At 37.6% G+C, this 16,036-nt stretch overlaps 1 protein-coding gene and 1 long non-coding RNA gene across 4 annotated transcripts in view; both read right to left on the reverse strand.

The window, feature by feature from the left end:
* Positions 1 to 992: 992 nt before the first annotated feature.
* Positions 993 to 4,219, reverse strand: LOC107181683. Its single transcript, XR_001512369.1, has 2 exons — positions 3,918 to 4,219; positions 993 to 1,204 (listed from the first exon to the last, which is right to left on the reverse strand). It is a non-coding gene; the product is annotated as an uncharacterized LOC107181683 (long non-coding RNA).
* A 969-nt stretch (positions 4,220 to 5,188) lies between these two features.
* CBX3 (chromobox 3) overlaps positions 5,189 to 16,036 on the reverse strand; it is a 12,055-nt gene continuing 1,207 nt past the window's right edge. Inside the window, exons 2-6 of one of the 3 annotated variants that reach the window (XM_006778986.2) lie at positions 15,437 to 15,488; positions 12,052 to 12,194; positions 9,308 to 9,470; positions 7,006 to 7,100; positions 5,189 to 6,478 (exon numbers count right to left, since the gene is read on the reverse strand). In XM_006778986.2, the coding sequence (XP_006779049.1) occupies positions 6,352 to 6,478; positions 7,006 to 7,100; positions 9,308 to 9,470; positions 12,052 to 12,194; positions 15,437 to 15,460 (552 nt within the window). In that variant the 5' untranslated portion in view covers positions 15,461 to 15,488 and the 3' untranslated portion in view covers positions 5,189 to 6,351. Of the gene's footprint in view, positions 6,479 to 7,005; positions 7,101 to 9,307; positions 9,471 to 12,051; positions 12,195 to 15,436; positions 15,998 to 16,036 lie in introns of those variants that run through there. The other 2 variants (XM_015558147.1, XM_015558148.1) reach the window with 2 other exon arrangements.

Below are 16,036 nucleotides of genomic sequence, written 5' to 3' on the forward strand. Positions count from 1 at the left end.
TAGGAGAAACTATAATCAGAAGAGAGATCAAGCTATGAGTATTATTAACAAGAAAGACTGGCACTTACTACAACTCCCTTGATCATACCAAATCAATTACTGAATTATAATTAAAATTTTTGTAAGTTGTTAAATTGCTCCCCTTGTTCAATAAAAGGTACAAATTCATTTATTCAACCAAACAGGGACTCAGTATCTTACAGGCTACATACAAATACACATACAATTTATACTCCTCTGCATGTTAGAGATTCTTATCTTTTGCTTGACACCCAATTTTCATATCGGTTTAATAAAAAATAATGTATATTTATAAACATCAAATATAATGTAAAACAGCCATTCAGCCTTACGCCTGAACACACACATTCCAACGTGAAATTAAGCACTATTCATTAGCCTTGTAGGGGAAAGTAACCAATACCTATGAGCCCAGCTAGGAGCCTGGTGGATATTTAAGAAAAAAAAACACACACAAAAAACTTGAGCTCTGGCTGATTTAGTTCAGTGGTTAGAGCATCGGCCTGTGGACAGGTCAGGGTTTGATTCCCAGTCAAGCGTACATTCCTAGGTTACAAGTTCTCTGGCCCCGGTGGGGGTGCATGCAGGAGGCACCCAATCGATGTGAGACACATTGATGTTTCTCTGTCTCCTCCTTCTCTTCCTTTCTTCCACTTTCTCTAGAAATCACTGGAAAAAATATCCTCTGGTGAGGATTAAAAACACACACACAAAACAACCAAATAAACAAACAAACCTGAGCTGTTTTTTGTCAGAAATAGAAAAGGAAAATATAATGATCAAGCTCAAGCTCAAGCTCATGATTTTCTCATTTTCTTTCCAACCTATTACCTTCATTACCTTAAGGTTCAAGAACTTGAAAGGGTGGGGAGACAACACTTGTAAATGTCTTCTAAGGACTACTTCCCCTTTCTGCACCCCATGCAGTATCAATCAGGTCCTGTCAGAATTACCAAGAACTGGATCTCTGGTTTATAAAGAAGGTACATTCATTTATTTTTCAATTTCAAAAGGAAAGCAGAGAAAAGGGGAAAGTAGTGAGGGATCACAATAAAACTTTGGAGGTTTTAAAAGTAAGCTTGTTGATAATAAACTCCAGGTCAGTGTCCCCTTCTGTCTCAATGGTATTAAACTTGGGATCTTGCCAAACCAATATTTTATCCAGGTGTTCAGATTCCAGGTCCTTAATGAAAAAGAAAAAACTGGCCCTAACCGGTTTGGCTCAGTGAATAGAGCATCGGCCTGCGGACTGAAGGGTCCCAGGTTCGATTCCAGTCAAGGGCATGTACCTTGGTTGCGGGCACAGCCCCAGTAGGAGGTGTGCAGGGGGCAGCTGATCCATGTTTCTCTCTCATTGATGTTTCTAACTCTCTATCCCTCTCCCTTCCTCTCTGTAAAAAATCAATAAAATATATTTTTTAAAAATGGTTTTATCTGCTGGCCAACTTTTGTTGTTGTTAATTCTCACCCAAAAATATTTTTCCCATTGACTTTTAGAGAGGGAGGGAGGGAAAGGGGAAACACCAATGTGAGACACATTGGTTGGTTGCCTCCCCCATGCATCCTGACGGGGTCGGGGATTGAACCTGCAACCAAGGTACTCGCCCTTGACCAGGAATCAAACCCACGATCCTCTGGTGCACAGGCTGACACTCCAACCACTGTGACATCTGGCCAACTTTTTTTGTAATGGTGCATGATTATTTCCTTTGAGCCATAGGATTAGGAAGACTTTGCTACTTACAGCTTTGAATTCTTCAGTGATACTGATGTCTACACTGGAAAACAAAAACCAGAAACTGCCCTGACCAGGTGGCTCAGTTGGTTGGAGTGTCATCCTGTACACTAAGATTGCAGGTTTGATTCCCGGTCAGGGCACATACCTAGGTTACAAGTTTGATCACTGGTAGGGTCACATACAAGAAGCAACTGATTGATGTTTCATTCTCCCTTCCTCTCTCTAAAAGTCAATTAAAACATATCCTCAGGTGAAGATTAAAAACAAAACATTCAGAAACCTTCATCACAATACTCAACAAAATCTCTGATTAAAGATGTAACTATAGTCCTAGCTGGCTTGGCTCAGTGGATACAGCGTCGGCCTGCTGACTGAAGAGTCCCAGTTTGATCCTGGTCAAGGGCACAAGCCCAAATTTTGGGCTCAATCCCCCGTGTGGGGGCATGCAGGAAGCAGCCAATCAATGATTCTCATCATTGATGTTTCTGTCTCTCTCTCCCTCTCTGAAATCAATAAAAAATATATTTAAAAAAAATGTGACTATAAAGATGATTCAATGAAAATTTAAATGACTATCCATGGGGTGGAGGCAGGAGTGGGCTGGAGGGGATCAAGGGGGGAAAAAGGAGACATGTAATACTTTCAACAAAAACGATGAAAAAAAAGAATATCCATATAAATTCAATTTCAGGATATAAAAGTATTTTTAAACGAGACACAAAATCTAGAAGACAAAGAATGACAAGAGTTGACCACAGCCCTGACCGGTTTGGCTCAGTGGATAGTCAGCCTGCGGACTCAAGGGTCCCAGGTTCGATTCCGGTCAAGGGCATGTACCTGGGTTGCGGGCACATCCCCAGTAGGGAGTGTGCAGGAGGCAGCTGATCGATGTTTCTCTCTCATTGATGTTTCTAACTCTCTATCCCTCTCCCTTCCTCTCTGTAAAAAAATCAATAAAATATATTTTAAAAAAAGTTGACCACATAAAAATAAAAAAAAATCCTCACCTGAGGGTATTTTTGATTTTTAGAGAAACAATGACATGAGAAACATCGATGGGTTGACTCCATATGTGCCCAACTGGGGCCCCTTCCCAAGCTCCAAGTCCCCCTCCCACCATGTGGGAATAGAGTGAAGGCCACCTGCAGGCAGAGACCTTGGGAGCCTGGCTAGTTTCTTGGTCAGGGAGAATCTGCTTCTGAATGTGGGCCCAAATTATAAACAACCGCAGAGAAACAGCTTATATTGTGATTTCAATTCGAGCCCCTTGCATGAATTTTGTGCATTAGGCCTCTAGTGTTAAAATAACACCCAGCTGCCCCATACACACCTGTCCTAATAAAACTGTCTCTCTCACGGTTTTCTGGGTTACTCCTTTGGAACCCACAATTTTCGGCAACTCTCTTTCTGAAACAGAGGACCCCCTACCCCCCTTTTCCTAAGTTCCAACAGCTCTTCTTTTGGCTTTTGTAACTTGTTCCCTGAGCCCAGTCAGCCCAGTTGGCTCACTTCTACCTTTGTGACTTTCTAAATAAACATTTGCTTGTAAAAATGAGAACATTTTGATTGCTAAATATAAGACACTGTTGAGTGCCTCACATGTACACATTTCATTTTTTTAAAATATTTTATTGATTTTTTACAGAGAGGAAGGGAGATAGTTAGAAACGTCGATGAGAAACATCGATCAGCTGCCTCCTGCACATCCACTGAGCCAAACCGGTTTCGGCCACATTTCATTTTTTTTTTTTTTAAATATATTTTATTGATTTTTTAGAGAAGGGAGAAGGATAGAGAGTTAGAAACATCGATGAGAGAGATCGACCAGCTGCCTCCTGCACGCCCCCCAGTGGGGATGTGCCCGCAACCAAGGTACATGCCCTTGACCGGAATCGAACCCGGGACCCTTGAGTCCACAGGCCGAAGCTCTATCCATTGAGCCAAACCGGTTCGGCCACATTTCATTTTTATAAAAACCCACAACCTATCTATTTTATAGATGAAGAACTGAGGCATAGAGAGGTGAAGAGACTATGCTACACTGCTGGTTTTGAAGATGGAAAGGGCCAGGAACCAAGGAAAGCAGACGGCCCCGAGAAACAAAAACAAGGAAATAGGCTTTGCCATTAGTCTCCTTGGAAGGAACCAGCCCTGTTACCTTGACTTTAGTCCAGTGAGATAGATTTTGGACTTCTGACTTCTAGACTGTGAAGCTCATAAGTTTATGCTGTTTTAAGCAAGTTAAGTTTGCAGCAATTTTTTCACAGCACCTGTAAAAAACTAATACAACATAAAGAAGGATATTTTTTTCTTTTTAAAATTGAGGTACAGTAGGTCCTCGGGTTACATCGGAGATCTGTTCCTATGGCGCCATGTAACTCGATTTTTGCTGTAAGTTGGAACCCACCTACATAAGCACCTACGTCACTCACATGGAGCACATACACAGCAGTAATGAAGTGAAACAGTAAAAAAAAATTTAAAAGATAATTCCTGACCTTTATTGTGGTAAATAAAGCACATATGTACATACGACGAAATGACGGAACTTTTTTTTTTTTATAATGGGAGATGGCAACGTAACCACGAAACAACATACATTAACCCCTTCCCCAATAATTTTTTTGTTAAAAACGTTTCTTTTTCAGACTAATTTTTTTATTTTGGTTCTATATAGTATTTTTGATGCTGGTTATGAAAACAGTTTGTAATTATTTTTTCTTCCCATTTTTGTGGTTAAGAATAGTATTTCCTCAGAAAGTTTCTAGATGAAATTATTTAGAATGGTACGTATGTAGCTGGTTTTTTAAGGTAAAGTTTTTAGACGAGTATACTCGTCGACGACTGAAAAAAGAACATTTTGTGAAAACGTGTATACACGTTTCTGCCGGGGAAGGGGTTAAGTCCGAGGTAACCCAAGGACTGCCTGTATAGGTGCTCTCCCTCCCCAGAGCACACCCTTCTCTTTCTTTCCTCCCTCCCTTCCTCAGGTGAGTAACCATTACCTTCCTCTCTTCCAAACTCTAAGGGCCCTTCCTTTGCCTCTATAACTTGTTCCTAAGCCCATTTCTTTAACAAATTGATTCTTCTATCTGTGATTTTATAAAATGTTCTTATAAAAAATTGAGGTGTAATTGACATTGTTAGTTTCAGCTATACAACATAGTCCAATGTTTGCATGTCACAAAATGACTTCATTCTCTATGTGGATTTTGGACATGAGTAAACATAGATCTAACACAACCAGATCAATCATATCAAAAGACTTGTTTTTCAGATGGAATTTTAACAAACTATATTCTAAGTATTAATTTTTCACATGAAACTAATTTTCATCTTCCCACACACGAAAAAAACCCACGTGGAGCCACATGTCTGTGGGTGTTTCTACATTCATGATAAAGGCAATCAGATTAAGAAAAAGTCTAATCACAAAGGAATATAAAACTATTTATTAACCACTGTTTACCAGTATTTACAATAAAGTAAACAATATACAGTTGGGTAACATTCTGTTTACTACAAAGCTATTGTTTTTCCTGGCTTTTGTCGAACCAGTACCCCAAATACTGAGACTGAGCCTACATGTGAAGACTGAGTTGGAGTAAAGAGAAAACATTCAGACCAAGAGTTCAGATTACAAAAAGTCTGTTCATCCATTTATTCCAGCAGGTCCCAAATTGCCAAGGTCTCCAACAATCTGATTCGGTATCCATGAATAAAGTCTTACACATTCCATGACCCTATTTTTTTAGTCAATCTAGCATAGGGATTTAAACTTCTTATAAAGGAACATTTTATGAGGTGAAACCTTTAAATAAGTATTGCTTACCTAAATAAAACACATCAGGGTTTGCCTACTTTTCTCATTTGGGTGAGGAGGTTATTGGCAGTGATAAAATTTTCCTTTCAGGGGTTTTGCAAATAAACTTGCATTTATGATTGTAGAAATGGATTCTGATATGTCTACTTTAAATTGTCCAATTTATACTGCTTACATTATATTTAAACTGTCCAATTAATTATAAATTATCTATTTTCAAAGGTTTAAAGCTTCAGGAAAAATTTCAATTTAACTTCAAATGATTTTTTCCCTTAGGTTGCTGAAAATGATGGCAGTTCAGAAACACGAGCTTATCTATGGTTGTGAAATGGTTTTGTTTTGGTAAGAAAAAAAAAAAGAGAGAAAACCATTTACATATGTATACACACCTACCGCTCCCCCCACCCTCCCCAATAAACAAAAACCCCACAATGATCCTTAGGCACATACAAATTCTGACTGAGTAATGACTATGGAGATTTCCCTCAACATTTAGAAAAGCTTCTCTAATGCAGAGGAAAAAAATACAACATGGTATCAAATGTTCTTTTCTGATAAAGGAAGCAACTACAGAAAGCTTTTGTTCAAAGTAACCAGTGCTATAGATGCAACCCCCCCCCAACAACTCCCCAGCACTACTTCAAAACAAACATATCAAACTTGATTTTCATTATAATGTAGTTCTTTCTTCACATTAATAAATCAAAAAAAGACCAAGACCCAGATTTTATATATATGTATAAATATATATAAAAAGCAATGCAAACAATTATTGGGCTTCGTCTTCTGGACAAGAATGCCAAGTTAGTCTTTCTTCATAGAAAGCAATTACAATTTGAGGACACTTCATATTTGCCTCTTTTGCCAGCACCAAATCAGCCTCATCTGAATCTTTCCTGTTGTGAGGAAAAAAAAAAAAATTCAGTTAAAAGTCTAAACCCTTTTTGTCAAATGAGAATTGCTCAATGTATCGTAATTTAATTAGATTATTTAACGATTCAGGAGGATTATGAGGTACTTGTGCCAGGGTTCCAATAAAATTTCATTTTATAAAACAGACCAGTTTGCTAATCTTTGCTTTGAAATATCATTAGCAAAAGTAAGTAGAATCATCCCTTCGGCAGATAATTATTCTCTATCTAATGATAAAAACTATAAAACCCTTTCTACATAAAGCCTCACAGGAAAAAAAAAAGCCCATTGCCCTGACTGGGTAGCTCAGTTGGTCAGAGCATCGTTCCAATATGTTAAGGCTGCAGGTTTGATCCCCAGTCAGGGTACCTATTAAGAATCAACCAATGAATGCATATATAAGTGGAACAACAAATCAATATCATTCCCCCCCTCCCCATTATCTGTCAAAAAAAAAAAAAAGCCCATCTATTTGTACTTTATATGTAACAGTAATCACCCACACACTTACCATTTCATAAGAAACATTAACTCTCCACTGCTGTCTGTGGCACCAATTATTCGTTCAGGATCAAGACCTCTGGCAAAGCCTCTTGGTTTATCAGCCTGTTTAGAAGTTAAATGATTATTTGCATTTATGTTTCCACACAGCAAATTAACTTCCAATTTGTTTTTGTGACATATAACTTTTAAATAAAAACCTTTCAATAGTGAAACAGAAATGATTAGAGCACACTTCACATTTAATTCAAAACACATCATAATTTCTATTAACCTAACCTTACATGCAGATAAAAAAAATCTGGATGTCTGAAAGTATTCTGAACCAGAAATTAAGAAAACAGACAAACCAATACCTTTATTTCTGATAACTTTAATAATTACAAATCCTTAAAGTTAACATTTCAAATCACTTTAAGAAATCTTATAAAATACTTCCTATAAACTAGTGATTCTCAAAGTGTCTGAGGGTTCTTGGGAATCCCTGAGACCTTTGGTGTGTCCATTTATCCATAAGGTCCCCTCTTTTCATGTACTTGTAACTTCAGATTGCCTTCGCATGCCTCCACCAATCATAACACAGCAAACCAAATATAGAACTGTCTACTATTAAGCCACACATTAAAAATATTTGCCAAAATGTAAAATATGCTTCATATTTAAAGTTATTTTTTCATGAATAGTTACGAACATACAATAGATTTTGTCATTCTTAAATGAATATATAAATACTTTAGAAGTTTCTATTTTAATCCCTACTATAGTTGTTTATAGGTATAACCCATATAATCAAAAGTTCTTTGGGATCCTTAATAATTTTCTGGAGACCAAAGTTTAAGAGCTGCTTAGATAAATAAATCCTTTCACCCCATCCAATTGATGTAATTGATATTACATCAATATCCCAGACTCTGAAGTTAGATGCCTAGGTTACTTTTATCTAGAAGACTGCTTGGCACAATGTAAGGGCTACATGCATGGAAATTCACTACTGTAATTAAACAGTGTTTCTGCAGAGCATGTGGTTGACTTTTAAATTACATACAGTAGTCCCCATTTATTCACACACGAAAATATGTTCAAGACCCAGTGGATAGTACTAAACCCTACACACGTTTTCTCCTACACATACTTACCTACAGTAAACTTTAATTTATAAATTAGGCACAGTAAGAGATTAACTAGTAATAAAAAAAATCGTAACATTGTAGAAGTTACATAAATGTAGTCTCTCAAAATATCTTATTGTACTGTACTCACCCTTCTAGTGATTGGACACACGGGACCAAGGGATGATTCGTGTCCCAGATGGGATGGAACATGAATGACGTAGGCATTATGATGTAGCATTAAGCTACTAATGAATGACCTTCTGATAGATATGTCAGAAGGAGGATCATCTGGCTCCAGGTGATCCTGGATCATTGAGCCATGACAATGTTGATGGGTGGATGTCAGGAGCAGAAAATGTTGGTTGGAGAAATTTAATATTTTTGGAACTCAGTTGACCACAGGTAACTGAAACCTCGGATATAAGGGGACTAATATATACTGATTCTTCACATTGTCACTTTTTGTTTTGACTGCTAAAGTATCCAGAACCAAATTTATAGCCAACCTCTGTTTCTCCTCTGTAAAATGGGGATAATACCTATAATCTTAATAGAGATGTCATGAGCATTTAATGGATTATCTGTAAAGTATATGGCATCTAGTTCAAATGATCAAATTTAAAATATAAAGATCTTATCAAGAAGTCTGTATTGTATGTTTAGTCCCCAAGCCTAAATACTAATAAAGAACAAAGACCCTTTCCCAAATTACCATGCCCAGTACAAAGGGCAAATACAATTTGTTTTGAAGTTGAAAGTAAGCAGAGTTGTGATTTGCCTAAAGCCACAGACACCAGTTAACAAAGATTAGAGCATGTAGTGAATACTAAACCAACTGCTTCAATTCACGCCAATAAAAAAAAAAGTTATTATCAAAGATTATGTCAAAATCAAAGTATCATTTGGCATTACTTTGATAATGGACACATCACATACCAAAGTACTTTCTTGTGGTCAAAGCTGTTATGGTCAACAATCAGGATGAGCTATGTGGATTGTTTTCAAGGAATACTAGTCTTGGATCATAGGAACCATATCCACGAATCTACCCAAAATTACACTAGCACAATTTAAATTAAGCCTTTAAAAATGGCGTTTAAATCGTATTTTAAAAGCATTAAAGTCTTTAAAAGTATCCTAAACATCAAGCCATCAACCTTTTACAAAAAGCCAGTTTGGTGGGCAATATTTTATACTTACAGCATCTCTTTTCTTCTTTGATTTGCTATCATCAGATTCACTGTCAGATAAAGACTTTCTTTTTGTACCATCTTTTTCTTTACCAGCTTTTTGAGAATTAAGAAACGCTTCAATTAACTCTGGACAATCTAAATTTTCTTCAGGTTCCCAAGTATTGTCAGCACTGCATTCAGTTAAAAAAAAGTTCATTCGATTAAACATGGTTTATCACCGTCATCCAGATTCACTTAGTATATATCTGAAAAGTCCTCTGTGCTAACCACTTGTTCCCTATCCCTCAGCGTTCTTTTAACACAATGTGATCATACTTCCCTTATGTCTTCTTTCACAGTTCTTATCCAAGGGGGCAATCTGCTATATCACCCCAGGTTAACAAAACCTGATTCTAGCAGAATAACTGGAGCTAATATTTTTCCAAATTATGAAAACCCACTTAAAATGTGAATTCCTAGTTCCCACTGTAAATAGCTTTACTAGATTAATCAGAAGATATGTAGAGTTAGGGTCTCCAATACTGTGATTTAAAATAATTCTGAGGCATTCTCAAACATGAGATAGTACCTCCAATTTCTGCCGAGTGCTCAAATTGGGAAATGATATAAAGGAGGGATTGGCAACAGAAACAAAGTTAAACCCAGCCTTCTGACCTTTACATTTTTAATTGGTTGGAAAAATATTTCAAAATGAAAATTATAAAATTCAAATTTCAGGGCCCATAAACAAGGGCTGGAAAGAAAACAAGTATCAAGTACCAAATGTGAAAGTATGATCATCTTTCAACAGTGATAGGCTTGCAAACTTTGTGTGCTCTGATCCAAAAAAGCCTTTACACAGATAGAATGAAACTAATCATTTTAGAGATGCTGGGAAAGGTGCTATTAACCTCTGGTTTCAACTTGGTTTGCTCATTCAGACTTCAAAATTGGCAAACCTAAATTAGAGGGTGAAGGAGGACAAAAGAGCTGAAGTGGAGCCTCCATTCTGTAGTGTTCTTTTCATTACAGCCTTCTATATTACTTGACACATAATTCCACACATAGTAGCCTTCAGTTTGGGGAGAAAGGGAAGAGTTAGCTTACTAACATTTAATGGGTGGGACACAGAGTTTTTAATATGCCAGAAGGTTAAAAACAAGCAATAAAAACCAACTCTCTACCATATGAAGGTTATCAATTTGGGTTAAATCAAACTGGTTAAATCTAATTCAAAAATAGTTCAGGCTTATTTGCTTGGTTCAGTATTTATAGGAAAATTTTCTAGGGGTACATTATGAACTTATGATAAAAACCTGAATTCAACTAAGGGTACTGAGAAGATAAAATAGGAAAACCTAAACCTTCCATTCATTTCATACTTCCCAAACTGCTAGGAAGTTGCTTTAAAATGTGAATGGTGGAGATAGATTACAGATAGTTGAAGCCTAATAATTTGACTATTATACTCATCTCCATCATGCTCAGAAAATATTTTGTAGATTTCTACCTATTCATTATTAATAGTTGTTGCCCATGGACCCTCACTGTTTTTGTGGTGTAAGACAGAAGAGAATTCAAGCACATTAGCACACAATAAACATTAAGCATAAAATTTCTGCATGCAAGTTATTCACAAGACAACTAATATAAGCAGTTATGAGAACAACTAGTAACAAGGATCATGAGGAACCAGGGAGTTTAAAAAAATGCCCAGGCTCTACTTCTTTTTTTTTTAAAATACATTTTATTGATTTCAGAGAGGAAGGAAGAGGGAGAGAGAGAAACATCAATGATAAGAATCATTGATTGGCTGCCTCCTGGACACCCCCTACTGGGGATAGAGTCCGCATGTGCCCTTGGCCGGAATCGAACCTGGGACCCTTCAGTCCGCAGGCCAATGCTCTATCCACTGAGACAAACCGGCTAGGGCCAGGCTCTACTTCTTATAAAGATTTAGGCTAAAACCAGTTTGGCTCAGTGGATACAGCGTCAGCCTGCGGACTGAAGGGTCCCGGGTTCGATTCCGGTCAAGGGCATGTACCTTGGTTGCGGGCACATCCCCAGTGGGAGATGTGCAGGAGGCGGCTGATCGATGTTTCTCTCTCATCGATGTTTCTAACTCTCTGTCTCTCTCCCTTCCTCTCTGTAAAAAATCAATAAAATATATTTTTTAAAAAAGATTTAGGATACAGTAAGAACTGGATCATAACCAGCACTTCTGTTTAATACCCACTGGTCTACACTATAGACCCTCCATGTTTGTTAGTACTCTCCTCATGCAAGGATGATGCAGATTGGGAATTCTAATTAATTAGTATAATAGCGACATTGAAATGCATTACATAGCTTTGGCCCATGTGGCCCAATGGTTGGGCATCATTCTGTGCACTGAAAGGTTGCTGGAATGGAGTAGGGGGCTTGCAGGAGGCAGCTGATCAAGGACTTGCTCTCATAGCACTGTTTCTCACTTTCTCTCCTTTCCTCTCTCAAAAATCAATTTAAAAAGTACAACACAAAAAACATTACACAGCACTACAATTAATTCTATAATTTGATGCTCCAAGGTAATCAACTAGTCTCAAATTTGCTTGGCTAACCTGCAGGCTAAGAACTTGGTTCTTCTTAAACAGAACTCTAACAAGATACCCCGAATTAAAGGAATTCTAAAAATTTAAAGAAACCTATGGGAAAACTGATAAAAGATCTCAGGTTGAAAACAAGTTTTAAATGCTGCTTAAAAGCACTTAAACATAAAAGGGATTCACTCACTCTGTGAATCCTTTCCACTTCAGGAAATACTCCACCTTCCCATTCACTACACATCGATCCAATACTTTTTCCACTACAAATTCTTCAGGCTCTGCCTCTTCAACTTTTTTACTCTTTCCATTCTGTTTCTTTCCCATTTTTTGCTAAAACAAAACAAATAAAGAAAAAAAGAATTAAAAAAATATCTTGTTTTTTGGGTACATTTTAAAGGCTAAATTAATTGCTTATATTATTGTTGAATTTGAGACCTAAATTTTTACTTCTATATCCCAGGGTAGACACTTCCTGGGGGGAAAAACCCCAAAAAACCAACAGATACTAATACAAAAAGAAATATGTAATTAAGCTGATTTCGCTTAAACCTATTATCACCTTTCAATTAAATAATACAATAAAAAACACTGTGTGGAAAATACTGTTATCTTTTCCTGGTCTATTTCTACATCATCTACAAGATTGTGTTTACTACTTTTCACTCAGTTTAACCACACAGCCACTAGATGGTATTAGGAGATTAGACAGAGGAGAGATAAGTGGTAGTGACAGACCTTAGTAAGTGAACCAGTGAAATCATATCCCCCACACTCTCAGACACCCTTTGCCAATTCAAATACCAATGTTAAAAGCCTCAGCAATATAGAAAAAAGGTTAACTGCAATGAAAACATGGTTCAGAATCCTAGTATCAGTCACAGGATGAATTAAGGAGACCATGACTAGATTAAAAAGGACAAGATTATTTTTCCATAATCTCTATTGATAATATATATTACTGAACAACTGGAACAAAGCTATAAATGCTGTCATTTCAAGATGTCAAAATCCTGGATCAGTTTAATTGTGGGGGGAAAAAAATGAATCCTTCTTGGTTACTCAAAAGTTTAAATTGGGCCATGGCTAGGTGGCCGTTGGTTGGTGTGTTGCACCATACACCAAAAGGTTTCAGGTTCAATACGCAGTCGGGGCAAGTATAGGAGGCAACCAATCAATGTTTCTCTCTCTCTCTAAAATCAATAAAAACATATCCCTGTGGGTGAGGATTAAAAAAAAAGTCTAAATTGGTAGCCAACAAAATTCACTTTTAGTTTAGTTTTCTTTTTTCAAAGTATAACACTTTAAATAGAGAAGCAGGAAACTAAACCCAAATCACTGTTTTCTAATAATTTAAACAGATTTGTTTTAAGAGGACTGAAAATGAGTAAACTTTTAAAACTCCACATAACTAGCTCGGCCGGTGGCTCCGTGGTTGAATGTGGACCTATGAACTAGGAGGTCACAGTTCCATCCCGGTCAGGGCACATGCCCAGGTTACGGGGTTGATTCTCCAGTGCAGGGTGTACAGGAGGCAGCCAGTCAATGATTCTCTCTCATCATTGATGTTTCTCTCCCTCTCCCCCACTTTCTTCCTCTCTGAAATCAATAAAAATATATTTAAAAAAATATAAAAGCAGAAAAAGACAACAGAATACCAGAAGATTGCAAAAGAACATTTAAACTATGTAGTTTTTTAGAGGTACACACACATATTACTTGGGCACTGCACCCAATCAGATAATTTTCTGCTTCTGTGCAGTACAAGGAAGGTAAGCATGGTAGTGAGACGAATGAAGAAAAATTGGGTGAGAACAAAAGCATATTAGACACTAATCATAAATGACAAACAAAATAGGTCCATGAGGATAAGAGATGTACAGAATAAAGATGACAAAAAATAAACACTGAAAATGAAAAGGATAAACCCTCAGGCTAGATAGAATTATTTAATACAGATAGAAAAAGTTGTGTACAAAGTCAATTTAATCCTATATAATAAGTTAATATGCAAATTGACCAAATGGTGGAAGGACCAGTCGCTATGACACGCACTGACCACCAGGGGCAGACGCTAAACGCAGGCGCTGACCCCTGGTGGTCAGTGCGCTCCCACAGGGGGAGCAACTAATAGCCAGAAGCCTGGCTCACACAGTGGCAGTGGCAGGAGCCTCTCCGGCCTCCGCAGCAGTGCTAAGGATGTCCGACTGCCGGCTTAGCAGGAAGGGGGTCTAAGTTATCAGTTAGACATCCCCTGAGGACTCCCAGACTTCGAGAGGGTACAGGCTGGGCTGAGGGACTGCCGAACTCTCCTCCCCACCCCCAAGCCGGCCCCCAGTGCAAGAATTTTGTGCACAGGGCCTCTAGTTTTAATATAAGCATCTACTTGCTTTCTGTATTTATATTCATCCTCAAAGTACCAAGCATAGTTAGCTCCTTTCCCATCCAATATTTGGACATAGGTGACCATAAAGCCAATTCAATCACATACACTTTGGCTTACTGATTATGGAATTTGAAAGTTCAATTCTGAAGGGGCACAGAAGATGCTTTGTGCTTTTTCCACTGATGGCTTTGATGAGAATCAATTGCATTATTGGCGCACCAGACAGGTTTTATATTTCATATTCCCCAGGATATTTCATTTACATGTGCACTCTAATGATGACACAAATTATAAATCACCAACTTGTCCTTTAGTGTATAATTCAAGAAGAAAATGTACAAACCAAGACCAAATGTTTTGCTTTATTTAGATGTCAATACCTTTATATACTTAAGATTATTAATGCAGTGTGTCAGAATTAAATACTGTAGAAATCATAACTTTGAATTTCATGATTCTCATGTGAATAGCCCAGTTTTTTAAACTTACAAGTTGACCGAATGTACAATGTTTTTACACATTTGTAGAACTTTAAATGAAGCCTAAGAATAAAACTTTGGCTTTAAGAAACGGGAGAGAAAAACGTTATCTGCTCATATGCTACATTCTTCTCTCCTTATAGATGTGCAGTTTGGTTCATTTTGTATATTAAAAAGAATGGGCAGTGATTCAAATTTAAGGCCCTTGTGTATTTTAGAGTAAGTTTGAGATATGACAAAGTGCCCAAAGTATTTGAAAGAATCAATGAGTCTTGACCCAGTCTAACTGGGTATCTGTTCTTTAATCTGGGCAATACTGCAAATACTTGATTTCTCTAGAATTCAGTACACAGTGAGTTAGGTAATATGACAATCAACAAAGGCTTTCCTGCTTTGTCCATAATTGTAGTCTTCCATGTTACATACATTTGTGCACTTTTATTTCAAGATAAAAATCTAGTCATTAACATTCATACTGGGCTATACTCAAGTTTAGGCTCCCTTAACTTAATCAAAATATTAGGCCAAATCAATAATCTCCATGTAATGAGTTCGTTTTTGCAGCTAATTCTTCCCATAACACTGGGGGGAGAGGGCACTGGGGAATATAAATGGATGTAAATTTCTCAGTCACTGAAATGCAAAGTTATAATTTTCAGAGGAAAAATTTGAGTTAGATCCTTACGTATTTTAGGTTTTTATTAACTTACCAATGTAGTTTTATTGGAGGCCATTTTTTATTGCAGACTCCAAGAGCTATTACTAGAAAAATGCATGACAGTTAAAAGGAAGTTTGCATGACACAAAAAGGTAGCTAAACACAAGTGTCGTTTGGATCCCCCCATGTATACAAATCCACTGAGCAGCAATGTGAACTGCTGCGTAAGTTATTAGTAACATACTCCTGGGAGTGTATCAGTATTCAACCGAGTGGTCTAGAAACCTCATGGGGACACCGGTACTAAGACAGCTTTACAGGGCAAAAAACTGCAGACATCCCCCCCCCCCAATCTCATTTACACCACACTCAGTATTTAAGGATGGCCAAATATTTTGGTTCAACATCAGACCCAATTACCCAATCAAAATGATAAAGTGCCGTGAATTTTCCCTCGAGGCCTCCTTCCTAACAGTTCTAAAGGTCGCCTAGGTAACCCTAACTTGGCTTCTTCTTGGAAACCTTCCCTCTTTCCAGTCACTCGTTAAAAAAACTAAATGGAAAACACTCCACGATGCTTCAGTTCCGTTTGGTACCGCTTGAAAACAACCCGCTCCGAGGCACCTCCGTCCGCCCCCCGAGCCCCGGGTCC

Source organism: Myotis davidii, unplaced genomic scaffold, assembly GCF_000327345.1.
Source record: "Myotis davidii unplaced genomic scaffold, ASM32734v1 scaffold168, whole genome shotgun sequence".
Lineage (NCBI taxonomy): Eukaryota > Metazoa > Chordata > Mammalia > Chiroptera > Vespertilionidae > Myotis > Myotis davidii.